Source organism: Notothenia rossii, assembly GCF_949606895.1.
Source record: "Notothenia rossii genome assembly, chromosome: 7".
Classification (NCBI taxonomy): Eukaryota; Metazoa; Chordata; class Actinopteri; order Perciformes; family Nototheniidae; genus Notothenia; species Notothenia rossii.
In genome coordinates this window covers 18344695-18371937 of record NC_136905.1, presented here as the reverse complement: position 1 = coordinate 18371937, position 27243 = coordinate 18344695, and the positions used below count along the sequence as shown (strand labels likewise).

The 27243-nt window shown below is 42.1% G+C and overlaps 1 protein-coding gene across 3 annotated transcripts; it reads right to left on the bottom strand.

Annotated features, from left to right (window-relative positions):
- Positions 1-995: 995 nt before the first annotated feature.
- atp8b2 (ATPase phospholipid transporting 8B2) lies at positions 996-27192 on the bottom strand. 3 transcript variants are annotated; one of them, XM_079691335.1, is made up of 30 exons: positions 27049-27192; positions 23932-23999; positions 15036-15094; positions 14801-14914; positions 14274-14372; positions 14112-14173; positions 13883-13955; positions 13510-13580; positions 13186-13265; positions 12421-12579; positions 12250-12338; positions 11859-12055; positions 11330-11450; positions 10861-10948; positions 10450-10484; positions 10147-10306; positions 9836-10024; positions 9174-9289; positions 8705-8869; positions 8023-8134; positions 7108-7213; positions 6440-6653; positions 6056-6239; positions 5019-5242; positions 4833-4916; positions 4394-4639; positions 4164-4302; positions 3192-3322; positions 2073-2669; positions 996-1979 (listed from the first exon to the last, which is right to left on the bottom strand). In XM_079691335.1, exons 2-30 carry the CDS (start codon positions 23954-23956, stop codon positions 1914-1916), a joined length of 4005 nt encoding a protein of 1334 aa, XP_079547461.1. In that variant the 5' UTR covers positions 23957-23999; positions 27049-27192; the 3' UTR covers positions 996-1913. The 3 variants fall into 3 exon arrangements, 2 of the variants coding, with proteins under 2 accessions (XP_079547461.1, XP_079547460.1); XM_079691334.1 differs by lacking the exons at positions 23932-23999; positions 27049-27192 and adding an exon at positions 18153-18478; XR_013809954.1 differs by lacking the exons at positions 996-1979; positions 23932-23999; positions 27049-27192 and adding an exon at positions 18153-18482 and having other exon boundaries at positions 2535-2669; positions 4168-4302.
- Positions 27193-27243: the final 51 nt, after the last annotated feature.

The following is a 27243-nucleotide window of genomic DNA, read 5'->3' as shown; positions in this document are numbered from 1 at the left end:
GCACCCGCGACTGTTACAATGAAGGCTCGATAATCAGCTCACGGCATGTGTAAACAGGGGTAACCTCCTCTAGGGGGGTCCTCACCTCCTCTAGGGGGGGCCTCGCCTCCTCTAGGGGGGGCCTCACCTCCTCTAGGGGGGTCCAGGGGCATGCTCCCCATGGAAGATTTAAAAAAAGTTAAAAGCATCAATCTGGTGCCCTTTGAGAGCAAAATTAAGAGATATGCATACATCTTTCAACACCCATATGAAACAGAACTGTAAACAGATTTTCTTTTTCTTTATGGATATTTTACAAATCACTCCCCTGTGACTGTGTAATGTAAGGTAGCTTATAGCTTCATGTTGAACAGTAAGTCAACATTTTCCAGAGAGCTTTCTTTTTTAAATCACCAGGTAACGCTAAAAAACATAACATTTATATTGTATGACAAAGTGTTTATTTAATATATCTGGCTAGCTATAGCTACTTGCTAACGGTTTAGCTTACCCCCGCGATTCAAAGTAACGTCAACCTAGCTGTAATTTATGCTTTGCACATGTTCACGTAACTTGGAAGTTTATGACATTACCTTGTTTACCTGGCTCAAGTGGTGGCTCTGGGGTTGTTGTGTGAGCCACCACTTGAGAATTATCGTCTTTTTTAAGAAATGTTTTTCTTATGTCCATCTTTAAAAACTCAGAGTCCGACTGACAGTTTAAACATTGTCACAGGATAGGTACCTGTCAGCCAATAAGACAGATGTTTATTTCCATGCAACTCTCTGGTGACTGGTCTGGTGTCTTGTCTCTGTTGCATTCACTGAACACGGAAAATTACAATCCTGCCGTCCTCTCTAGTGTCATGATGAGGTTCAGGTAAAGCACGGTTAATGTATTATATTATTGAGGGAGAATTGTCCGGGGCTAAAGAAAAAAGCCCAGGCGACGCGCCTGATCTCACCCCAGTCATGGACAGGGGTCAGTGATTGACAGGAACATTTGCAACACAGATGGGATGTCGTACTTGTTTTATGGATCAGGAAACAGAAAGAGTTTAAACGACCAAAATGTTGACATTGTTAAGGCATCATTATCCCAAAACACATTCCCTTTATTTGCGGATAGATAAACATTTTGCAACACTATACTTAAGTGTACAATGTTTGACAAATTACGTTTAGATGTCTGTTAATGCCTACAGTAAGCAAGTGGTAGTTTGTTCTTTCTAGGGTGGTGAAATACATTTACATCAGAGGTTAACATGAACTGGCCCTTTGTCTGACAAATGAAACGCTTTGGCTTTCTTAAAGGTCAACTAGGCCATTATAAAACACATCAATATGATGCAAAAAAGGAAGGAAAACATGTGAAGTAGGGGTATGTCAAGTAAAAAAACAGATACATAGGAGAAAAGAGTAACGTAAAATACCGTTCTCACTGAGAACTATAGTGAACGTAAAGCTTTTAACAAAAAACAGTTCTAATATTGCTTTGCTGATTGAAAGTCTTATTGTTCTGCTCCTTCATTCTACGCATTGCATTTCAAAGATTCTGCGTGACTGGTTTGTGAGTGAGGCTAAACTTGAAATAACAAGTGGAAACAATCTTTTAGATCCTTAATAATAATCTGTTATCGCATCTGCTAATTTCCTTCAGTCTAATTCTTTAAATATCTTGATCTTGTAGTCATTCATGAACACAGTTATCATTGGAACATGTATATCATCATCAATTCATAGTAGGACAATGTCCATGTTGCTACATTGTGCCACCTGTTCCTATGGATTTAATTGATTTATTGTAGAAGCCTTAGTTGGGAAAGGAGAACACTGAGTGGGGAGCTTTTTTATCAGTATCTCCAGGAAAACACACACATCCTGTATGTGTGTGTAAACATGTGATGGATAGCAGTGGACAGGATTTTCCTCCATTTATTCTGCTAGTTTCACCGGGCTGTTGGATGCAGAGGCTCGACCCTTCCATCTCAACAGAGCTTCCTGTAGGAGAGAGGGACAGTTGTGTTAATTGTGTAAGATTTGTTGTACCGGTTTCATTTTTTGTCAGTGATACATGAAGTAACAGCAGTTTACCTGCACGGCACCCAGACTTATCGTCCAGCCTCCAGGTGAGTCTCCCCCCTGGGATCTCAATGCTGCGGGGGTGAGGACTCCAGCATTGAGGGTCTGGGCTGAACCATCAGCTGCTTCTGAAGCTGGTGCTGCAGCTGGTGGGTTCTGTGTGGATGAGGTGGAGGCAGTCTGTGTGTCGGGGGCTGCTCCTGTCTCCTCCTCTATGGGTGCATCTTGTGAGCCACACAGAACAGACGAGGAGTTAGAGAGCGGCGGGATGGACCCAGAGACACAGCTGGGTGCTGGGCTGCTCTCCCCCGAGGCGCTGGGGGGGGTGTTAGTGTGAGAATGTTTCTTCCGGCGCAGCGTGTCGATCCAGCTGGAGCTGTGTCTGGAGGCGAAGGTGGCCATGGCCAGAGAGGAGAGCCTCATGTTCTTCCCTGAGGTGATCAGCTCTCCAAATCCTTCCGTGTGGGCAAAGGCGTAGCCCGACCTTCTGGAGCTGCCTCGGGCGCCCAGACGGCCCTCCGACACACTGCCCACCCCCCGCCAGGCTCCGCCCACACTGCGACCTGCCGGCTTTCTCTTCTTCTGCCGCACCAGCTGAGTGTAGCGCACCTGGAGATGGAGCAGAGGAGATTTCTTTTTATTTAATTAGGCAGTTTGATTCTGTTTTCAGCCTTTGTACCAAGCTAAGCAAATGGGAAATTGTTACTTCATTCTTCTATTCTTTCTTCTCCACCTGATCATTAATCTAGTCCATACTCAAACCTGTCTGTACTTTACAACTTTAATTTATATCCAGGACAGACACAAGTAATAGTGACAACAACAAAAAAATCAAAAAAGGGTCTTCTTCACACCACCAGCAGCTCTGGTTGAAAGCACCATGAGCTTATGAAGTAAGACTAAGTCACTGGTGTAACTGGGGTACGCTAATTTAGTCAATATTTACAGAGTATTTAAGGACGGTAAGAATGAACTCATCATTACACACACACTCAGATGAACTGTTTGTACGAGAGAAGTTAATCATTGGCTTGTTTTAAACTGACCTGTAGGGATGATGCAACACTGACACATGTTCCAACGAACAAGATGGACACATCAGAAACTTTGTTTTTGTGTGTATTTTCTCACCGTGTCTGAGAGCTGAGGTTTGAGATCCACCTTAAGGAAGCGGAATGCCAAAACTGGAACTATGCATATTGCTGTCGCCAACGCAATAGTTAACCACACGACTGGTTGCAACAACGTGCTCTGGGCACTACCTGCACTCACAAACACATAAACAAACATGAGCAAATATGTCTCAGGATTTTACAGCATTTCCCAAACACTGCAAGCACACATATATTAGACATCTTTACATAATGAACTCACTGGTGTATAATTGTTTCAGCACCACAGGACATGACTTAGATATCCTTCATTTATACAAACAGGTGCCTACATGTTTAATAGAATTGTATGTTTATTTGACCCTATTGATCTTTTCCTGGTTTCATCTTTATAATTAGTAGTATACTTTTTTGGATGATACAGGTTAACTGTCACTTTGACAACATCCTCCTCAGTGCTATCTTGTCATGCTCCTTAGCTCTTTTGTCTGTTATTTTTTCACTGAGTTATTTTACTCACTCTCCTCATATGTCATGGCTCCTTTTCCCGCCTGTGTGATTGTTGGCTTATTCCTGATTGTTTCACCTCTTCCTCATTGGTTCTGCTGTCACCAGTTCCCTTCATTCCTTGTGTGTTTAGTCTTAGGCTCCCTTCTCATTGTTTCTCCTGTTTCTTTGCTTTTAGTTTAAATCGTTTGAGGTCTTTGATCCAGTATTGATCCAGTGTGTTGCTTTGGTTAACATTTGGATTTACCTATCACCTACCTGCTGGACCTTTTTTGGACCATTTCCCTAATTTGGACTGTAAGTTTTTTTTTGTTTCGTGAATTATTGCCTGTGCCTGGGTCAGAACTTGCAATTCTTGACATTATGATAACATTACTACTACAATTGAGAAATTTGATACAAAAATATTGATTTGAAATTGCTATATTATATTGGTCAGGCCGTTTTGTGTGTAACCGACAATTAAAGACAACAGGACACCAACCTACAAAGTGGAACTGGTTGGGAAAGATCCCGAAGAGGGTCTGGCTTTGCAGAGCGAGCATGATGGAGAAGTATAAGCCCAGTGAGCCCCACACAAACACATGGTTGATAACAGTCCAGAAGCCTGTGTCCAGAGCGATCTACACAAACAGAGGAACAGGCCGGTTAATGCTCCAACACGGAACAGACCGTTCACTTTGGTAGCTTTGAGGAAATCTAACACCTTCTCACCTGAACGCTGACCACAATGACCAGGGCTGTTGCCGTGGTGACCGCAAAGGTCTGGTAGTCAGCGAGGGGCACACCTGTGCTTTGAGTGGCGTCGGACAGGATGGCACAGGGGACGAAGAACAGCACTACTGAGGTGTAGATGCCCTGGGCGATGCAGATGAAGAACTCTCTCTTGTTGAAGAGGAGGTTGAGCTGTCCGGGCTCGTACAATTTAGGATACTCCAGACTCCTCTGGTCAGGAACGTCCTACAAGACGAGAGGAATTTAGGAGATGCAATTACTGAAACAAGTCAAGCCTGCTATGTTGTGGTCATAACTACAGACATAAACATAATCGTCTTTTTTTTGTGACCTAGTTCCCAATAGTTATTTATTAGACTTCTTCTTCTTCTATGTAAAGTAAGAACAAACTATGCACAGAGACTATGCTTGAACAGACCTGGTCAAATATCCCCATGGCCAGCACAGGGAGGGAGGTGTAGACAATGTTGTAGAGAGTGATGAAGTACTGATCGTACACCGTCTAAAAGATAGAGGAGATGCACACAAACACATTGAAAGTGATTACCCTTTTCTAGCCCCTGATCAATGTCCTTGAGTAGTCTCACAAGCTCTATCCTCTGACCTGTGCCGAGAAGCCACAGTAGAAGCCAAACCAGAAGTGCACCATGGTGAAGGCAAAGTTCTTGTAGAAGAAGTAGCAGAGGAAACGGCACATGCGCAGGTAGGACCAGCGGCCGTGCACCAACAGGAGGCGCTGCAGGAATCTGAACTGAGAGAAGGAGTAGTCACTGGCCAGCACCGCCTGGATCCCCTCCTGACCTGAGATACCAACTCCTATGTGAGCACCTGGAGGAGCGGGTAGAGAGAGGCACACAGAGAAAGAGGGAGAAAGGTAAGCTTAAATGTAATGTTTGGCCTTAAGAACAAATTGTTCCTTCTTTAAAATATGTAAATATAAAATCAAATGCCTCAGGAAAAAAAACATGTTCAAATGACGTACATTCACAGACAAACCCACAAGGTGATGCAACACTTACAAAACACTTACTATTACACACATATTAAAATAAACGGAACATTGGGCTATTGGCTTAACCAAACCTCTCCGTTTCCCCTTAACATAAAAAAACCAACTCTTAATGTCATTCTGTTTCACACTGTTGCAACTACAGTATTAATGAAAGCAATTTGCAATATGCACAGAGTGAAATATTAAAACACAAGACTTCATGTTTTTGTTTTAACGATTACATAACATTTACATTTTTTAAAATATATTTCTTTTAACATTGTATACAAATGTTCCCAAAGTTCAGTCTGACATCTGGTATGTTTGGAATTTCCACTCAGATTTCAACAATGTTTGTTTGCAGACATAAATGAGTTGAGTTTAGGTTGACACTCACGAAATTGACGACACAAAATATCTGTTCATATCTTGATGAGGAAATCACACTTACTGCAAGAGACATTTCCACACAACCTTTCTCGACTACTAGTAACACGATGTAAACAAACAACTTCTTCTGCCCTTCTGATGAGAATTTCCATTGCATAAAGGTAGTCACGCACCAATGTGGCTCAACTTCTCTCTTTCCTCTCCGTCTCAAAAATCATCAACAAACACTTCCTCCTCTAATACACATCTTCACAACTCACTTTTGATCATGCTAACATCGTTAGCCCCGTCTCCTATAGCCAGGGTCACGGCTTTCTTGTGTTTCTTGATCATCTCCACCACTTGAGCTTTTTGCAGCGGGGTGACTCTGCAGCAGATCACGGCTTTGCACGCACACGCCGTCGACACAAACTCCGTCTCCATGTCTGCTTCTAGTGCGTGGGCCTATAAAAGAACAACAGATACAAATGAGAAGTTTAAGGGTAAATGTTAAGGGTTTAGAGTTGTATAGTTGTAGGGGAAATATTTGTTGTTGATCAAAAAACACACTTCAGGCAAATTATTATTTTCTCACAGCTGACAGTTTAACTTTAATGGCATCTGCTTTTTTTGAATGTGAAGGTGGCGGTGGTTGTTTTTTATACCAGACTGTGGCCGTTGATTACGAGGGCAAATTCTCCAGAGATGTTGTCCATGAGGTTAGAGGGAGGAGGAGGAGGAGGGCACTGCAGCTGTTTCTCTCCTCCCCTACTATCGCCTTGTCCTTCTCTGAAACCGTTACCCATGAAACATCCCTCCACCCCCTCCTCTTTTCCATCTCTGGTTCTTGACACCTCGATCATCCTATCCCTCGCCCTCCTGGAGAGGAAGACAGTCAGTATCAGTCACTGAGTTCATGAGTTAAATGTTACAGGAGGCTGGAGTGTGGATATTGTAGCAGTGGCCTGAACAATTGCATTTACAGGGCCAAATCTTTGACATGCCTATGCCGGTTTAGCACCAGAAATGGTTGATGTTTTAGTTATTGTTAGAAAGAACTATTAACAACAATATATTTTGAACTTACTGAAAAGGCCCTTTTTGGCGTATTTAGTTCATTTGTTTGGCTGTGCTTTTAGATACTTTATTGTGTTGATTGAACTGTATAGTGTCTATTTTATAGCTAGGGTAAAGAGCTGGATATTTCTCAGTAACTCTTGTACAGTAGTTGAAACACTGTGCTTCCACACACACTATAAACATGAATATAAATGCATTTTGTATACTTCAGTTTATTGTGTATCCTACAATGCAGGGTAAAAGACAGACTGACCTGAGCTCCTGTCGTACGCTCTGGACGGTGTGTCCACTGATGATGAACACCTCGGTCATGTCATCTGTCAGCATCTTGCAGGAGTAACCTATGTTGACAGCCGTCTCTATGTGAGCGAAAGGGAGAGTAAACCATTTGGTTAAATATTTATAGTAAACATTCATCTTTTTTCTCCACTTCCATTGAAAATCCTTCAGTCAATGTTGGTATTTAAGCTGAGAAGAACATGCAACTCTCTCATCTGTTCAACATATAGATTCAATTTCATTTTATAATGCGTTTGTTGGAAATGTGGCCTAGGTTTAAGTAGCTCTAATTTGAGAGGTCCTCCCTGCAGGTGGCATGGTTTAAAAAAAAAAAAAAAATCAGTTTCTCTGTGAGTTTTCTCTCTACAGGAAAATGGTGGAAGGCCAGTGTTTTGTATCCATCCATTCAAAGAGAACAGGAGCCAAATTGCACGCTCGTGTGGATCAAAAGTTGAGTTGAACATCGTTATGTCTTCAGTCATATGTGAGGAAAATAAATAATTTCACAGTTTTTTGACAGTCTATTATGCTCTTGCATGTGCCTCCTCAAATAAATTACATAATTGTGGCACATGAACCGGACCATTGATCATTGGCTTGTGATCGGTGACTACAAGTTGTAATCAGCTGGAGGTCTGGCAGAACATTTACTCATATGTGAAAGGAAAGCAGTCCTGACATCACTTTTCGACTTCTTAATGGGGGACAGTTTGGACATCCATTACACAAAACACGTAAAAACCTGTTTGTTTTTTTAATGTTACATTCGCAGCCCCTGGACTTATGGTGAAATGTAACATTTTGTTTGGTTATTTGCAAATGATGGTGCTTTTAAAGAACTCTGTGCAAACTCAGATCTGAAATGTGTGTAAATGTGTGTGAGTCTCACCCTGCTTGTCTCCAGTGAGAATCCAGATCTTAATGTTAGCCAGGGAGAGGACAGCGATGGTCTCTGGGACGCCTTCCTGCAGCTTGTCCTCTATAGCTGTGGCACCAAGGAGCTAGACAAACAGATATACATGTACATTTCAATTCTTATTCAAGCAAGAAAGTATGAAACTTAATCTGAGATCTGACAGTGTTTTTTTTTTTAATCCACAGTAAAGAAATTCCCCTATTCAAATATGTCTGAACGATACAACCAACGAAACCTAAAGTTCCCTTTTTTGATTTACCATATTAATTTTAGCTTTGCAGAAGGAAGGAAGAATTTTTGCGTATGAAGAAATGGCTTAATGTTCCACAAAAAGAAACTTAAATTCAGACACACACACACACACACACACACACGCACGCACACATGCACGCACGCACACACGCACACACGCACACACACATAAATACTTTGTGAGGCATTTTCAAAGACTTGCTTGAATGTAATTTGAAGGAAGAGGAATATGGCTGATGAGAAATTATGAGGAATGGACTAAAAAAGCACTGTAGAAAATATGAGATGTTGCTAGCCTTGCAATGTTAGCCTTAAATGTATCCCAGGAATAGTTGCCGCCATGGTTATCACAATCCAAATTAACAATACTGTCAAGTGCACACTCTCAGCACAAGTCACTAACCACCATGTCTTGCTCTATCTGCTCATATGTGGCTGCCAGTCTGTCCTCTCTGCAGTTGGCAGCCTTAGCAGCGCTGCGGTGTCTCTCTGACCATGCCTCCCACTCGTCCTCTGACAGGTCTCTGTAGGCCAGAGCCAACGTCCGCAAACCATCTGCCGCATACTCCTATAGCAAAACACATTTACACAGACATGTCACTAAATATACGAACATTCTGACACAACGAGAAACAATGGAAACCTTGAGGCCGATGGTCTGCCATGTCTCCCACATATCAAGGTGATACATTGCCTTATTACGCCAACAATTCCCAAATTGGGATTAATAAAGTACCTACTGTATCTATCTATCAGGAAAAGTAGAGTATGAGTTAAGACTTGGACATTCATAGCTGTTTTCAAGTTTGGAGGCACTAGGTGGCAGTACAGCTCCATCCACCCAGGAGATAATGTGATATGTGTTTACTCACATTGAGGTGGTCCGAGGTGATGTTCATCATTTCCTGGTTGCAGGGGTGGAGTCTCTCCAGCAGCACAGTGTCAGCTCCTTTACAGTACAGACATATTCTGCCCTCTGGGTTACGCACTGAAAATAATAAAAGTAGGGAAGACAACATACTTAAAGAAATCTATACACCTCCAACATTACCTTCAAATAACAATCTCCTCTTTCTGAGCTTTAACAAATGTCGTTCCTGTGGATAGTGGGAGATAAACAGAACGCAGTCTGTGGCAGAGATGTATGAACGTGTGCCTCGTGGTCCTTGCCGCTCTTTTGCTTGACCACATTTGTGTGAAAGCAAGGTGATTTATGACCAGTTATTTCTGGGCAGCTTTCCAGCACCTTACAGGAATACTAATCACAGGAACACACAGTGAAATCTCACTGACGGATAAAATGTAAACATGACTAATAGCCTATATCGTGTCAGTTTGTAGGAGTGTGGATCGTAATTTAAATGTCCCTGTACATGCAACACTTTTATTTCTGCTGCAGCAAGATATTGATCACAGCAGACTGAAGTAAGTAACGTGGCCTAATGACAGATTAAAAGTCCCCAAAAATATAGGGAAAATATGAATAATAGTTTACCGGTTTATTTGTAATTTTCAAACTGAAAAAGACACACACCTATAACAGACATCCTCTTGCGTATGTTGTTGAAGTCCAGTATGGCGAGCAGGGTGTAGGTCACAGATCGTCCCATCTCCGTGGTGGTTATAGTCCCAGGTGTTCGGGAGCGAAACACAAAGCCGAAGTTTCGAGCTGCCGTCACTAGAGCGCCCTCATCTGGAGACTGAGCCTTATAGAGCAGCTCTCCTGGGTATACAGATAAAAGATGGTAAATAATGGGCAATAAATAGCGTACAGATGGACAGAGGGTGTGACCTGCTTGCTGCTATTTGACCTCCCAGAATCCCCTCTCCCCTGCCCTTGCTCACCCTCGCTCTTCTCCTCGCTCATGACGGTGTGACAGAGGGAGAGCAAGCGGAAAAACTTGTGAGTGTGTGTGTCGCCCACTTTCACTGCCTGCAGCAGGGTGTCGTCATAGAAACAGAAATCCGGGTCTGCCAGGGGGTTGAAGGGAGTGAAGTCCAATCTCTGAAATTAAACGGTGAGACAGGGACTCTGATAATAAGTGTATAAGTGTGTGTGTGTGTGTGTGTGTGTGTGTGTGTGTGTGTGTGTGTGTGTGTGTGTGTGTGTGTGTGTGTGTTGACTTAGAACAAAATAAGTATTCTTACCTTTGGCTGAGGTCCCAATGGGTCTGACCCTTCACCTGATAGTAACACACACACACACACACACACACACACACACACACACACACACACACACACACACACACACACACACACACACACACACACACACACACACACACACACACACACACACACACACACATTGTTCAGAATACAATATAGCCCGGTTCAACACCAGCTTTACAAGTAACCTTAGCAAAAAGCCTATTATACAATTTACTGTATGTAGTCAAAAAAACAAACCGAAAATATTAAAATAGATTGTTTTACAGTTGTATTGAATGGAGTGTGTATGGAGTGGAGTATGTGTATGTAATAAAGTGGCTATTTAGTTTAAAGGCCTCATTTGCAATACGTGGTTTGGTAAGTGTGGTGTGTGTGTGCAGTTACCATAAGTCTGTCCGTTGATGGAGCACTTATTGAAGCTCATGATGTTCTGAGTGAGAGTTCCTGTTTTGTCGCTGAAGATGTATTCAACCTAATGAAAGTCAATTAAATGTGAACACATGATCTAAATCGACATAGACAAAGTAATTGATTTTGTCGAAGTTCAAGAAATAGCAGTTAATAAAGTTTATACTGTACACACCATAGCCCTAGAGGGCAATACATTATTCAAATCAATATCTGTATCATCCTCATCTCTGAATTTAGACAGCTTTCAGTTTGCAGGTGTATTTCATTTCTGACCTAATTCTACCATTCTTTCAGAATTCAAATTCAATAGAATACAAGATGAAAACTAAGCATCATAAGCAAAGGAAAGTAGGGCCAATGTAGGATGGATTGATATACATAATAGACGATAAATGAACATGCTTGAAACATAAATATGACACATAGACTGTTTTTGCTGTACCTGGCCCAGCTCCTCATTCAGAGTGGTGGTCCTGGCCTCAGCCGGTGTGTTACACTGTGAGCAGAACATCTGCTGGTCCCAGTTAATGAAGTAGCTGTGACCCAGCCTGATCACCTCCACACTGATAGACAGACAGGTGAGAAAGAGACGCTGTTACATTAACAACAGAGTAATAGTAATCTAACATAGGGCCACGTGAAGTTCTCTAACACTTACACCTAGACAACAAAGATAGGGGGAACAAATCAGTTAGTAGTTTATGTAAGTCACACACGTAACCTCAAAGTGTTCTAGGTCAAAGGTTCAGGGGTTCAACAGTAGCTTGTTTGTAAATTGGTGAGCAGAGGAAACAGTTTTCAGGGTGTCAGCTCCCTTACCTGAGAGGAAATCTCTGCAGACCACATGTACAAACAGTGTCAACAAAGCTTACTGTCGGATATAAGCAGGAATGTTGTATATGTCTTGTCTCATATGTGTCTACTGTATACACACTTGCATTTCAAACTGTATGTCTTGGACTTCTCCTCACCTGACATACAGAGAGATAGGCACCACGGTGTTGAGAATAATAACGTAGGACCAGAAGGAGAGGAAGGCCGAGAAGAGGAAGTTGTCCACAGGAGGGTCCCAGGGCAGATAGCTCTGAAACAAGAAGCCCACCTCCCTCTCCCACACTGCGTTACCCACAGCCAGGATCACTCCCATACACACCAGGAAGCCAAAGATCTGACAGAAACACACAGATGGAGAAATTGTAGATAAGGGTCCAAATCAGATGTGTTACATTTTGATCTCTGGACAGTTGAACCCAAGTTAGGGTGGCTTAGAGAAGATATATGAATCTAGGTAAAGCCACTGAGCTCATTTCCTGAATTAGTGACATTATGAGCGAGGAAAGTGAGAGGTTTGGGATGTCTTACCCAGAGGACCAGAGTGTTCATCAGGCGATCGATGCTCGTACGCTTAAACTTGGTGCGACCGCTGTTCTGCATTAGCTTGGTATCTGGGCCTGGGAGAAAAACAGGGGAATTACAGTAAGAGCTGCTATACACATCATATGATACTTTATTCAAACGCAAAAATACACAGACCTGCAAAGATGACGAGGCCGTAGCAAGCCTCTGTGTTGCGGAGGACACATCCTCGTAGCAGCATGTTCTGGTTGGACAGGGTGTATTTCTTGTCTCTCCAGTACAGAGTCCCACAGAAACGATCCAGCTTGTTGTTGGGGGGCTCACACACTACCTCACCTTTAAACACAAACACAGATACATCCTAATCTGATGCTTCATTATAGATATCCACAAAATCCAATTACATTATAAGTTTTTTTTTTCTAACTGTATGATATAAGGTTGAATGTTTCATCCTCATTACATCATTCCTTTGTCACACAGTCGAAGGCCGAAACGCACACCTTTTGAAAGTTGATATGAGGCAGTGTGGGTTGATTTGCTGCAGTAATGTATTTTCCGCAGCAGGTGAGGAGTGTGTGTGTGGGCGCACTGTGCTGCTGACACAAAAGTATTTCGTTGTGTGGGACTAGTGGGCGGGTGATGGGCTGTCGTTCAATGCTGGCAGGGTAGAGAAGGAAGTGTGTCTGTGTGTGTGTGTGTGTGTGTGTGTGTGTGTGTGTGTGTGTGTGTGTGTGTGTGTGTGTATGTGTGTGTGTGTGTGTGTGTGTGTGTGTGTGTGTGTGTGTGTGTGTGTGTGTACATTTTGTTTTGTCGGAGGGTGAGAAGGGGGATGACATTTGTGCCAAACACTGAAACCTGTTGTTGACCTAAATATTACCTTAACTGAAGATGAACCAAACCAGAAATCAAGAGAAGAGGATGAGTTTTCTTGAAACTCACCGTCAAACGAAGCCAAGTTGTTCTGATCTCCAAGTTCAGATGTCACTGAGACCGACTGACGAACCTTCATATTGGACTCTCTGGAAGATAATACACCACACAGTTAATTAGATGTAGGGTCATGTTGCTTCTTTGAATTTAGTTTCCCCTCGAGGGACGAATAAAGATGTTCTTACAGCACTATTTACTGACATAATAATATTATTTTTACATTTTGAATCAATTTAAATAAAATGTCTTATTTATGTTTTCTTTCTTTCTTTTTTTTCTTTCTGCAGTTTATGAGTTGATGCGAGTCATTTTAATATGTGGGTGTTTTCTGACCCGTCCAGCTCGGCTGTCTCGATGTAACAGAGTCCGTGAGGCTCGCTGCTAGACAACAGGAGCAGGTCAGCCTGAAAATAGATACAAAAGCTGAGAATCCACTGCACTGCACTTACGACACAAAAACAACATTAGTATTAGCATACGCAAACAAGTGAGTAACTAACAAACATATGTCGTGGAGCGTCCCCTAGCAAGGCACACTGTACGGAAATCCATTAGGCATTTTAGCACTTCACAATACAGTATGAAGATGGTTTGAGGGTGATCCCTGAAGTAGGTTAGTAAGTAGTTTCATTACAAAGTTAAAATGTGCCCTGCAAGAGGTGATCCCTAAGTGTTTAGTCTGTGGAAATGTACATCACACACTTACTGCAACAAACTGGTTGTTTCCCAGTTTAATGATATCACCCACTCTAACGTTCATCCACTTTTCATTTTGTAGTCTGTAAGAGCAAAACAGACAGAAACAGTAAAGACAGATAAAGTTAGAGATGTTAAACAATGGTTGCAAAGTAGGAAACCTTGAAAGAATCTGAAAAGCAGACTTAATCAATGCTCTTGTGAGTGCTCAGGTGCAAATGACAGGACAGGAGACTCACGAGCCACGGATGAGGACCTGAGACTGACGGTTGTTCACTTGGCTGTCGCTCTTGTGACGAAACTTCAGGAGACAAAAGTCAATGTGAGTCATGTTACTTTAATTCACTGAAATGTCATGAGCAAAACTTCATGAGTATTCGGTGCGTAAAAAGTGAGCTCACATAGTCGTCTGTGGCATCCTTCACTGCAGTGATGCTCAGCACCAGAGCTAAAGGCACGATGGTGGTGAACCAGGAGAGGGAGGAGATCTGAGGTATTAACTAGACAGAGACAGAGAGGAGCAGATTAGTTAGAAAAGGGACACAGAGGCAGTGTGATTCAGAGAAAGCTACATCGGACCATAACCACACAGCAGAACGCTCAGCTGCCTAAGAACCTGAGTGCACCTAACTGTTCCAAGTGAGCAGGTGATTTCACAAGACACAAACATATTTGATAGGGTATTTCTACTTCAGCTACTTCACTATCCACTTGATATTACCTTGACTACAACGTTGTCTCCAACGCCATTAGACGTGTATTTTCTTTCACCATGCTAATGCTCATAATAAAACACATATTTGTCCTATAGAGATGTAAGCCAGTAACTCTTCATCCTTTGAAAATTCAGCATGCACTTTATTTTTCTCTCTTCCTGTGTCATGCTCAAATCCCTGTTTTACATCCCTTGGTCAGCCCCTCTCCTCACCTGCAGTATGAGCAGGAAAAGGAAGTAAGTGTTGGCTACTTCCTGGAACTGCTCAAACAAGTTGACGGGCAGAAAGGTGACGATATTGTACTTTGATGTCATAATACAGTTACTCTGGATGAGGAGAGGAAAAATAGAAAAATTATATTTCAGATTATTTCAGTTGAATTACATCAAAATGGTCTCTCATCTTTCGACAATATTTTGGAACATGGACAGGATTAAGCTGTCTCACCGCGTACTGAAACTTTTCGTTGTACTCTCTGTCATTGGCTCTGACCTTTCTCTCCTCCTCTGCAGAAACACAAGACACATAATGAGGCATGAACGATGATATCGCCACTTAGTTTTATAGAAAAGCACCCAAACCACTGCATCTCTGTGTGTCAAAGTCATTGATCAAAGCTCATAAAAGGACCAGCAATAATTTCGAAAATGTCAATAACATTAAAATCCTCCAGAGAACAGAGAAAGAGACAGTCCACTTTGTGTGTGTTTATTTATAAATCAATGTAGCTAGAGTAGTCTGCTGAAGGTTGTTTGAGTATTGGGTAAGTCACATTCATTCTGTCCAATTATATCTGATCTTCAATTATCTGCAGCCTCTTTCTCTCAATGACTAAATGTGCAATCTGGGACAGTAAAGCAAAATGTAATCACGATTGTGAACATCTGTAGGAGCAAAAAGTAGTACCAGGAGCTATGCCAGGTAGTCACAGATAAAACTTTACATGCATTATGACTTAAATCTATAAAGAATAAAAATACACCAGGGAAATGTATGTTTCTCCCCTTTTGACCCTGCTCTTTATCCTCTTGCTGTTTTTAGGTTTCTCTTTATGCTGAAGCAAGGTAGTTTGGGAGTTCCCCTCCTCCTCTTCCAGGCCTGTCTCCTCTAATATTGATGAGACTGCTTTTTAAATGAAATGACTGGCCTGTTTTGCACAGGGCTGTACATAGTTCACATGCACGCCCACACACACACACATCCAGATTTAAAATTCAGGCCAGAAGTATATGTTCTGCACAGACGTATGTAGCTCCGAAACACTCCTTTGACTGATGACTGAGATGCAATGAGGCAATACAGGAAGGGACATCATAAAACATAATCTCATGCACACATAAACAAAGACCCTGTGGTTTCCTGTGTTTCTGCAGCACTGTGAAGACTTGTTTTATCTGGGTCTCTTCTAAAAAACAAACACAGGCCACTTAAAAGATGCAGTATCACTTTCAGGTTATAAAACAGATTTGGTGCAGAAGATGATCTCCAGTTGACTGCTTTTTGGACACATTGTGTAAAGTGGATTGGATTGTATTTAGTATTGCTAAAAAATACAAATGATTTGCATGTCCCTTTGATTTACATTTGATGTTACTAGTGGCCGCTAATACCTAAGAGGAGTAATGTTGCAACAAGTGCAACAGAATGAGTGCACAACATTCTCGATCACAGTGTTAGTGTTTGGTCACAGTGAATTCTACAGTTGTTATGACTGTGAATGTAAATAAAATAAAAATGCAACTCTTGGCGGATTTTATTAGATTTTCCCTCTCTTTTAAACTCTGGTTGGTATAACACTATCATATTTGTGTGATTAGGTAGATGAACATCCTCCACCATGTCTTGTTGTTGAAATTCTTCCAATCCTTTTTCTCCTCTTTTCCTTCTGGCAGTCCTCCCATCTACCTGAAGGTCGTAACAGTGCTTTCAGTGGGAAGTGTTTACCAGAGAGATTCTGCCTGACAGGCAGAGTCTGCAAAAGCTGCATTAACCCTCCATGAAGAGGCCATATGTTAGGTAAGCAGAGAGAGAGACTGAGGCTGATGTCAGACCAGGCGGTGTCTGTCCCAGCTGTGCAAGCTAACCACCCCTAACTGAATGCACGAGCATCTTTAGCAAACTGTCCATTAAGTGTTTAATGTCTCTGCTAGCTCCAAGGGCATATGAAACCCTGACGCAGACGAGATGCTACACAGCAAGTCTGTATAAATCTATAAAGCTCCATTACTGAGAAACGTTCAGTTTGCAGGCTTACTCGGCTGAGAGCGTAAGGTTTTAATAAACGACTACCATAAATATTGAGTAAAACAGTAAGCCTTAATATCACAATATTTCACACAGATTGGCTAACTCCTAAATCCATTTTATATCATCCCTGTCTCTTTAACACTCTTCCCTCCCTGGCCGGACATGTGAGGACACATGTCAAGAATCTCCTCGTGTCTGCAGCAACACACACTCACTGCACAGTGAACGCAGACTGAAGTCATAAGAATAATGACCAAAGAGCAGAGTCAGCCTGAGCTATAGGAAATGCTATTGTCATTCACATCACTAAAAGTCAGGATGAGAATCTGTGCAGAAGGGATCCTCACTCAATGTGGCTGATTTAATTAGAAGAAGATGGGATGGTAGAATTGTCTGCAGTAATTCTCACGCACATGCACGTGCAAACACACACGCACACACACACACACACACACACACACACACACACGCACACACACACACACACACACACACACACACACACACACACACACACACACACACACACACACACACACACACACACACACACACACAGTGATATCATTTGTTGGAAACAATGCAGAGGGAAACAGTGACAGACTGGTGGACTGGAGGTCAAATGAAGGTGTACATCCACTGTGATTTGTGATAGTTAAGCTAAGGAGTACAGACGAGGCAGTGCAGTGACAGCGGAGGCTGGCGCCTGGAAGATTGATCAGTGTCTCAGGCAGCCGAGACCAGAAGGACATCATCCTACTTATTTATGCAAAATACAGATTTATATGCACTCAGTTTTGTTTACACATGCACAGATTCATAATCAGCAGCAAACATCAGGCAAACAGCTAAAATAGAGCGATGACACATTAAACAGGCTAGCTTCTTATATTAGGACAAAGGACAAACAACTGAATTTAAGTATGAAAAATGTCCATTGTTGTTATTTCCCTATTGTATAGGCTACAGTTTAGCTATTCATGTCAGATGCTGATATCTAATTAACAGAATGAAAAACCTCTGTGATTGCAGGAACAGCAAAACAATGTGGAATGGTATATTAAGTCTGATGCAGACATGCAATATGATGAGGTGTAGCCCACAGTGTTCACACACATACACAAACACAATTATTTATAAAAAGGAGTGAGTAAAATGAAGAAGCAGGAGTGACACTTGGACACAGTTGGGATGAGAGTGAAACATGATGTTTATTTTTGAGATGTGCAACAAACTCCCGATGACGACGACAGTGAACACTTTTTGACATCAACAAGCTCAATTACCCCGCATCCTTAATTCTCACACAAACTGTACCTGTCCTCTTCTTTTTCGACGTGGCTCCATTAAGTCCTTTTTGTTTGTTTCTTTTCAGGGGAAGAATGAGTGGAAACCATTTCTCCGGGATGTCTTTCGGTACTGTCATCTTAACTTTTCTAGCAGTCACCATCTGAATTGCTGTAATTCAATGACCGCCGCATCTCCGCAAGGACGCGGGGATGGAGCTCCGGTCCCAACTTCAGTCAAGTTGGATTGCCCGCGCGCCGCACCGTCCCATCCCTGTCTCTCTGTTTCTCCCTCTCTCGCCTCCCAAACACAAACACGCACGCAGCCACGGACACTGGGTCCATCAGTTGCTATGTTTCTCTCCCTCCTGAAACACTGTCTGAGGTCATGGTGTAGAATAAGGACAATCTCTTAACAGATATAATAAATATTAAACACGAAGGTTGTTCACAATTGATTTTAGCCTTTGGGGTTGTTTTTTTTCTCTATGACGCACACATCGAAAATGCGTTATCAATTCTGCACCACAGCTGCCTCATAAATCAAGAGACCATGTGCAGAGTCTGCACCGTCAGCTTTACGTCTCATCCACAACATAAACACTAAAAGCATTACGTAACCACTTGGTGTCACTGACGTTGCCATGGCAGCCGCCTCTGCAGGGACCTCACAGCTGAGCAAGTTGCCAGATGAGGTAACTGGGCGCCATTTTGGATCCAGAAAGCATGAGCTGATTAGGACAAGGCTGTGCTTTTAGAGCCAAAGTGGCTGGTTCAGCAGCGCAGTTTCCTGCACGTTTTAAAGGAGAAGGTGCACTGCAATGGGCGGGGCAAGGCAGGTGCCGGTGCACGTGCTGTTTGGCGAGACTCGTGCCGATATAAGATTGCCGAACACACTTTTCCACAAAGTCTTGTCATTCACTGATCTAGATTGTGACACAATAGACCTATATGCAGTTAAATGTAACCAAATGTATCTCACTCTCCATCTGTGGAGGCTGCCACAAGATCTGCAGCAGTGCCATTAGGGCCTATTAACTAAATCTGGGAGAAACACCATGGGCACAACGAATATCTGAGCACCTTTATTAGTCTCTTCACATATCTTTTACTGGTGTCTGAAGTTTTAGAGGATCTGAAGCATGATTTGACAGAATGTAAGAACTGCAACACCAAAATTCAGTAATTTAATCTTAAGCATCCCAAAAGACAACCAGGCAGTAGCACACAAACTATTCCAAGTGTGTTACAGTAGCTCAATTCCTTGCTCTGCAGGCAGGTTGTACTGTACATACACAAACACATTTCTAGATGGAAAGGCTATGATGGTGTAATGGTGTAATGAACCGGATATAGAACAATGACCAAAGGCAGTCTTTCGTTTTGTTTTAGTTTTTTATAACCAGTGTTTGCTTTGTTCATCTTGCTTCAAGCTGTACAGTAGGCTACAGAACATTCTCATTCTTCACGTAATAATTAAGTTTGTTGACGGAAAACATTCTCCTCTTCAATAGCCTATGATAAAAATGATATGTTTCACTGTTAGCTGCATGAAACTCTGTGAACATGAACCCACAGATTACACAGCTGGGTCATTCTACAGAAAAGGTGGAAGTACTGTCACTTACTTTTGCAGACACCAAAATACATGACGTTGACCTAATACTCACATTCATTATAGGCTATATGTTGAATAAATTGAGATTATCTTTGCAATGGTACTAAATAAAAAAATAATAAAAAATAGTTTTATACATAAATTGCAATTCTCACTTTGGTCATACATGGAAGTGGAGACTATAGTTTTAATTTAAAAGATTTTTTTACAATAAATAAATCTAATTTATATTTTCATAACATTACAAGCATTAAATATAACACTGAAATGGTAAAAAAACAAAAACGCAAATTATTATTAATAATATCAAATAAATGTCAGTCACCCAAAATTACGTCATTGGTGTTACTGCTACACAAAACGCTTTTATTTTTTAAATAATGTACTGTCTCTGAAGTGCCTCCTGTAACAAGAGATAATTTGGGATGGTGCAGTGGACAAAGACATAAGGAAAGTCAGATACTTCTTTGTTTGTTAATGGTGTCATTTTATCTTCAAATGTTATGTGCGTCTTTCAAGTCTGTCATTAGTGTTACTAATTTCATAGCCCTAGGGGTGAACATTGGAATGGGAAAATGTATTGTATTGAAGAGTTAAACGATTTTGATATGCAGCCATTTTGTTAAAATGGTAGTGTTTTCTCCAAATTGTCACTGGTGTTACCGTCACTGGCAAGGCCGGATTAACCATATGGGCAACCTGGGCAAGTGCCCAGGGGCCCTTGAGTAAAGAGGGCCCTCAGTGACAAGATGACATTTTTTTTTTTTTTAAATCTTTTTTTATTATTATTTTTTTAATTTTTTTTTTTTCTGTGATGAAGATGGCCATTGATATGGGGCTGGATCTCTCAAACTGCCATGGCCAGGCTTATGACAACGCATCCAACATGTCAGGAAAATATAATGGGCTGCAAACTCATCTCAAGAAAAGCAACCCACTCATACATTACATTCCGGGCGCAGCACACTCCTTGAATTTGGTTGGTTTCAACTGTGTTGAAAATAGTTGTCGTGAAGCAAGCCAGTTTTTTGATATACTACAAGCACTTTATGCTTTTTGCTCTGCTTACCCACCGATGGAATAAAGTGTTCACTGAAAACGTCACACTGACGCTAAAATCTCTCTCCTGTACAAGATGAAGCTGCAGAGGAGACTCCACAAGAGCTCTTTGTGAGAATTAAACTGCAATAATACCTCATTCACACCAACGCAACTCCGGTTCAAGCTCCGTGGAGGTTCAGAACCGGTTCTTCGGTTTAGCTCCAGCTCTTTTCACACTGCCCAGAGTCCGATTGGTGCTGCGTCATTGCGTCATCGTTTGCGTCATTACGTAACCGTTTGTGTGCCTGCTTCATAAAGCCAAACCGAGCGGAAACCCCTCACAGCTCACACCGACAACAACAACAATGGCCGATTGTGCTCCAGCTTCCTCTGTACCTCTTTGGGAGACCAGATTCCCAGTAGGTAGCTGGTCTCTTCAGTGGACCACTGCTGCTTGTTAGGTTTCTCCATCGTTGTGTACAAACTGGATAAAACGCGGGCTTTTTGATGTTGTTCAGGAGTTGATCCCGCCCCTGCCCCTGCCCCGCCTCGATGTAAGCGTGACGTATGCGGTGCTTTTGCTCTAGCCGGACAATTTTTTGGTGCTTAAAAACAAACCGGATTCCGGAGCTAAGAGGCTGCTCCGCTGCTGTGTGAACAGGAAAACACGGTGCTTTTCAAGCTCCAGCTCCGAACCGGTCCTGAAACACCGTTGGTGTGAATGAGGTATTAGAAGGGCTTTACAAATGTTGGCGGCTGATGACGAAGAGCGTCAGGACACACGGCGAGAGGCCTCTGCGCTGTGTGGCAAACTCGGGAAACTAGAGACTGCTCTGCTGGCAATATTTTGGGACACTGTACTGCACCAATTCAACCTTACGAGCACTGGCTTGCAAAAGAAAGACATTGACCTAATGACCGCTGTGCGACTTTTGGAATCGCTGCGCACTTATGTTGCATCACTACGAGGGACAATTTCGGACTTTGAGACATCTGCCCGGGCCGTCACCGGCGTGACACAGACATACCAGCACGAGACTCACCGTGTTGTTAAAAGACGAGTATTTGATGATGAGACAGTGGAGCACGAGATGGCACTGACTGGCAGGAGCTGATCCAGTTTAGGGCTTTTGTCTGCACAGAGCCAGCTAAAACTCCTGCAAACAGACTGCAGCTGGTGCTTAAACATGGACTACAGACAACATTCTCCAATGTTTTTGTTGCGCTCAGGATTTTTATCACAGTGCCTTTAACCACCTGCGAGGGTGATAGGTCCTTTTCACAACTTAAACGCATCAAAAATGAACTTAGGACAACCATGGCTCAGAAGAGACTTTCAGCCCTTTCTTTGATGGCCATCGAGTCTGATCTTGTGAGGGATCTGGATTTTGATGACCTAATCACAGACTTTTCAAAGAGAAAGTTAAGATCCACTGTCTCTCATACACACTCATTCACTCTCTCTCTCTCTCTCACACACACACACACGCACGCACGCACGCACGCACACACACACACTCTATCTTCCATCACATATACTGATCACTTATTTGAGCAACCACACCATTTCACTACATATTTTACTCTTGTAACTCTCAATGTTTGTAACTAATAAAACTCCTTGTGTACTTGTACAGCCAGCCAGTCATGTTTTGGCATTAAGTGGGGTGCTGTTCTGAGGTTTTGAGTGATATTACCTAGGTATTCCTGAGCCATACACTGTCTTGGGATCTTATCCAATGTATCTTTGTCTTGTGATTTTTGACTAAAACGGCAAAAGGCTAGACCTACTTTGGTGGAACTATGTGGCTGTGTCCCTGCTTTTGACAAATAGGTGTGCGATTTGACATGCCAGATTGACTGGAAATTCTAAATATTGGTCAAGTTAGTAGGATAAGGTAGGCGTGGTGTTACTTCTTGGTACGTGGGTTGGGGGGGGGGGGGGGGGGGGCATGAGCGCCCAGTGCCCAGGGGCCCCTGGAGGTACTAATCCGGCCTTGGTCACTGGTGTTACTCTTCTTCCTGGTAACACGTAACACCAGTGACATTCCTATACAAATAAGCTTTGTATAATGTATAAAAATAATAAAAATACTTTAAGCTCTACTTGTTGTGGATTCATCAAGTTAAGAGTTAGTTATTGCTATTTAACAGGTTTTAGATGTGTTTAGAAGGAATATATTTCAGCAGATTTGTATCACCCAGATTCCACCTTTTCTGTAAAATGACCCATTGTTACAATTATAAGGAAGCCGATCTTGGAACTGAAACAACAAAAGTCTAGAACATCTCTAACAAAGTGAAACCATTATCAATTTGAGTTGCATCCATGGGGTGGAGAACAAATCCAACTAATAAATGCCATTGCATACTGCAACCACAAGCCTGAAAGACCCCAAACCCACTTTATTTGTCTCTGCTTTGAAACCATCTAGGAGCAGTGGGAACCTATTGCACAGCACCCGGGGAGCAAGGGCTGCATGGCAGGGCCCATGGTGAACTGCCATATTTTAAGTTTGGTTCAGGGACTTGAGCCAGCGACCCTACGGCTCCCTATCCGAGCCCCATACTGACTGAGCCACTGCGACATCTTGAGTAACATTCACAATCTACCCTGCAGTATACAAAGTAATAAAAACTAGCTGCACCTTTACCAGCTTTAATAAATGAATACATCAATAATTACAATCTAAACATATGATATGTCATTCTGTAATGGAAACATGTGCATAATAGTTACTTCTCCTTTTGGTACTTTAAGTATATATTGATTCTTACATCTTTGTATTTTTACTTGAGTAACCTTTTGAATGCAGGACTTTTACTTGTAACAGAGTAAATAGACTACACTCTGGTACTTCTACTTTTACTCACAAGATCTGAGTACGCCTTCTACCTCTGCATTTACGTTTGTCCCTGGTATTAACAGGTTCAAATGCCGTGTCTGTCCAAAATGTTATCACTTCATCATTTTTTGCTATTAGTTATTTTAAATAAAAAAATCAAGGCGTTCCTGAGATTTAGCTTTCACATTAATGTGACAGACTGCAACCTAAAAACATAATGCATCCGGCCACGGCTGTCGCTGGCGCTGAAAAATAACTTTACCTTAATGCACCAGTAATTAGCGTGTTGAGTGTCAGGTACTGACCTGGAGGAGGCCTCTTTCTGAACATCTCCGCTCAGCCGGCGTCCCTCTGCTATGGCCCATGGGATTGTCTGCAGAGGGAAAGACGAGTAAGTGAAAGACACAGAAGAGGAATAAAACTGAGGGATGAGTAAGGTCGAGGTGGTTATAGAAGAGGAGGTAAAAACCATAAAAGCATATTTTCTCTTTTTAAACAAATGACAAGAAAACTCGTCACTTAAAAAAAAATAACAGCAAGTATGTGATGCATTCTATTTATTGTTATTGAGATGTTTTTTTGTTTCAGTGGGTGAAAAAAGATTTTTCTCTCACAGAAAAGAGAAAGTTTAAATCAATCAGGCATCTCAACCACACAACCGGACACACACGTGTACTCACACACGTGTACTCACACACACACACACACACACACACACACACACACACACACACACACACACACACACACACACACACACACACACACACACACACACACACACACACACACACACACACACACCACACACCAGACCATCTCTGGTCTGTTGGAGCCATAATGAGGAAATGACATTCAGCAGAGAGCTGCATCTGCCTGGGGACTGCCGGCTGGAGCCGGATCACTGTCAGTCTCCTCATACAGTGGATGAGGAAGAGTAATGGAGCAGCATTTTCCCCTGCACTCTTCTCTTCTAACTTTCCCCTCTACCCATTTATGCTGACCTGTTAATATTACACACCTCGCAGCTTTCACTCGCTGTGTTTTATCCCGGCTAAGTAACGGCAGGAAGATGAGAGATGGGGTTGCAGAGGGGAAGCTTTAAACATCTCAGTGTTGGGCTTTAAACATCTCAGTGTTCTCTCATACGAGAAGGACAAACAGGATGGCAGGCAGGCAGCAAGCCTCAAATCAATACTCCTGAGAAAAAGTGAATCTGCCTCTCTTCATATAAGTTGAAGCAGATCAGCTTTCAGATACAGTTTCCAGAATCGTCTCTTGCCTTGTCATTTGAGTCTAGAGACTGTGGAGTTGTTTGTCATGTCTTCTCGCCTCTCTCTAGTCTTTCAGTTCTCTAACTCTCCATCTGTGGAGGCTGCAGCCTTGTAAAACCCTAGATCTGCAGCAGTGCCATTATTAAACAAAGCTGGGAGAAACACTATGGACACAACGAATATCTTAGGACCCTTATTAGCCCCTTGACATATCTTTTACTTGAGTCTGAGGTTTTAGAGGATTTGAAGCGAAAATCCTTGATGGAATGTCAGAACTGCAAAACCAACATTCAATACTTTAATCTTTAACATCCCAAAAGACAACCAGTATTGCATATGCTATTCCTAGTGTGTGTAGCTCATGCAGGTCATTTCCCAGCTCTGAGGCAGGTTGTACACACAAAAACACATTTATAGATGGATAGGCTATATGACCCTCTGAATGAACCGGATATAGAACAATGACAATAAGGCAGTCTTTCTTTCTTTTTTTCTTCTTTTTTTTTATACCCAGTGTTTGCTGTGTTCAGCTTGGTTCATGCTGTACATTACAGAACATTCTCAGTCTTCACGTAATAATGACGTTAGATGCCCTTTCTCCTCTGCCGCTGTATTATAAAAAGAATAATTTTTCAATGTTTGCTGCATGAAACCCTGTGAACATGAACCCACAGATTACACCGCTATTGTTACAATTATAAGAAACCCGATCTAGGAACTGAAACAACAAAAGTCTACATCTCTAACAAAGTGAAACCATACCCATTTGGACTCTGAAGGAAGTTGTACATTTCTGGAAGAGTAGTTCAAATTGAGTTTTATATCTCTTGTCTTGTGATATATTGCCACAGTAAATACTAATTCTGTTTTTGTGGTATCTGCACAGCATTCGTTTAAAATTAATAACAAGTTTACTGTAAGTGACTTTAGTGACTTTATAAGGAAACAGAGAACAACAAATCACTTGATTAACTCTAACATAGAGGCCTGTTCAGAGTCAGGTTATACTTTTTGAGGATGATGTGTGTGATACAGAAACGAACATCTATTGTTTATGGTATTTATGTTTGTCTTAATGCCAGTGTGTGTTTGACTCAGCTTTATGCCACACACTCCATACATCTGTCTGTCTTTAAACAATAATTAAGGATTGAGAGTGGTTGTTACTGTCTTGTGGTGTATTAATGTGGAGTCAGCATGGCATCCTTTATTTAAAAGTTTCCAGTAAGGATTGAAATTACACAGATGATGAGGTCAATTACTTATTTCTGTAGACAATGTCGTTATAGAATTAATACAAAAAATAGAAATACTTGCTCTTTTTACTTCTTTTTTTCCCATTTACAGCTTGGACCAGGGGCCTACAGTTGCAGTAAAGTGGGCAGCCCTATAGGACTTGCTTTAAATAAGCACCTATTCAAACAAAGTGTTGTGACTGCATCTTGCAGGGTTGTGACGCTATTGCAGTGACAAAATCTGTCCAGAGACAGACAGTAAGTTAAACACCTATGACTCAAAAGTGTTTGTGTGGTAGTTTCTGCTACTGTAGGTCTCTGCAGGACCACATTTTGCCATTATGACACACTGAAAACAAAACCAGTGTGGCTGTGGCGGCTGGTAACAATATTGTGGGGGGGGGGGGGGGGGGGAAATAGCATACAAGGTTTCAGGTCAAAACTGTCATAAGGATGCACACAACAACACATTCTAACAACAAATGACCTGAATAACTCAAAGTGAAACCATCATGTAATTGGCCGGTTGCACATTTCTTAAGAATACATTTAAGAATACCATTAAGCTCCAATGCTTCTTTAGATATCCATTAGAATAAATGCAGTTATGTCTGGGCCTGGGGTCAGTAAACAGTGACATAACTAACTTTCACTTTGACTTTGGGAAAATATTGTGACTAATAGTGGGCTACAGGGACGATTGAAACTAAGAAATCTACAGTAGGAACCGAGCAGCTTTACTGTAAATAACACTGTCTGGCACAGTAATAAGAGCTGAACACTTTAAAATGAAAACCGAGACACAAATCAATATTTGTCAGCTGAGAAAGTAAGGCTGTAAAATAAACCAGCTGGCCATACATGATGGAGGCTTCTAAGCACCGCTACAACAGTTCAGGAAACGCAAACCTACCTTTTCAAGTTGGCTTTATAAAAAGGTTCCTGGTAGACACGTCCTTGCTGCTGCTCTAGCCGAGGTCATGGTGAGGTTTCGGGCTTGAACTGGACGTTGTCCCCGTGATGAGATGCTGTCACTGAGGTGGGAGGGTGAGGCAGGGACCGGGGACGCGCACCGTGTCGAGGTGAGGGAGGGTGAGGGAGGGTTTGG

Excerpts from the sequence above, each read along its gene's own strand:
- atp8b2 (XM_079691334.1), bottom strand. The coding sequence starts at position 18,285 with ATGGTGACTGCTAGAAAAGTTAAGATGACAGTACCGAAAGACATCCCG. Across the intron at positions 14,174-14,273 it reads AGGATGCCACAGACGACTAT|TTTCGTCACAAGAGCGACAG; the intron begins GTGAGCTCACTT and ends TGTCTCCTGAAG. Across the intron at positions 13,266-13,509 it reads GAGACAGCCGAGCTGGACGG|AGAGTCCAATATGAAGGTTC; the intron begins GTCAGAAAACAC and ends ATTATCTTCCAG.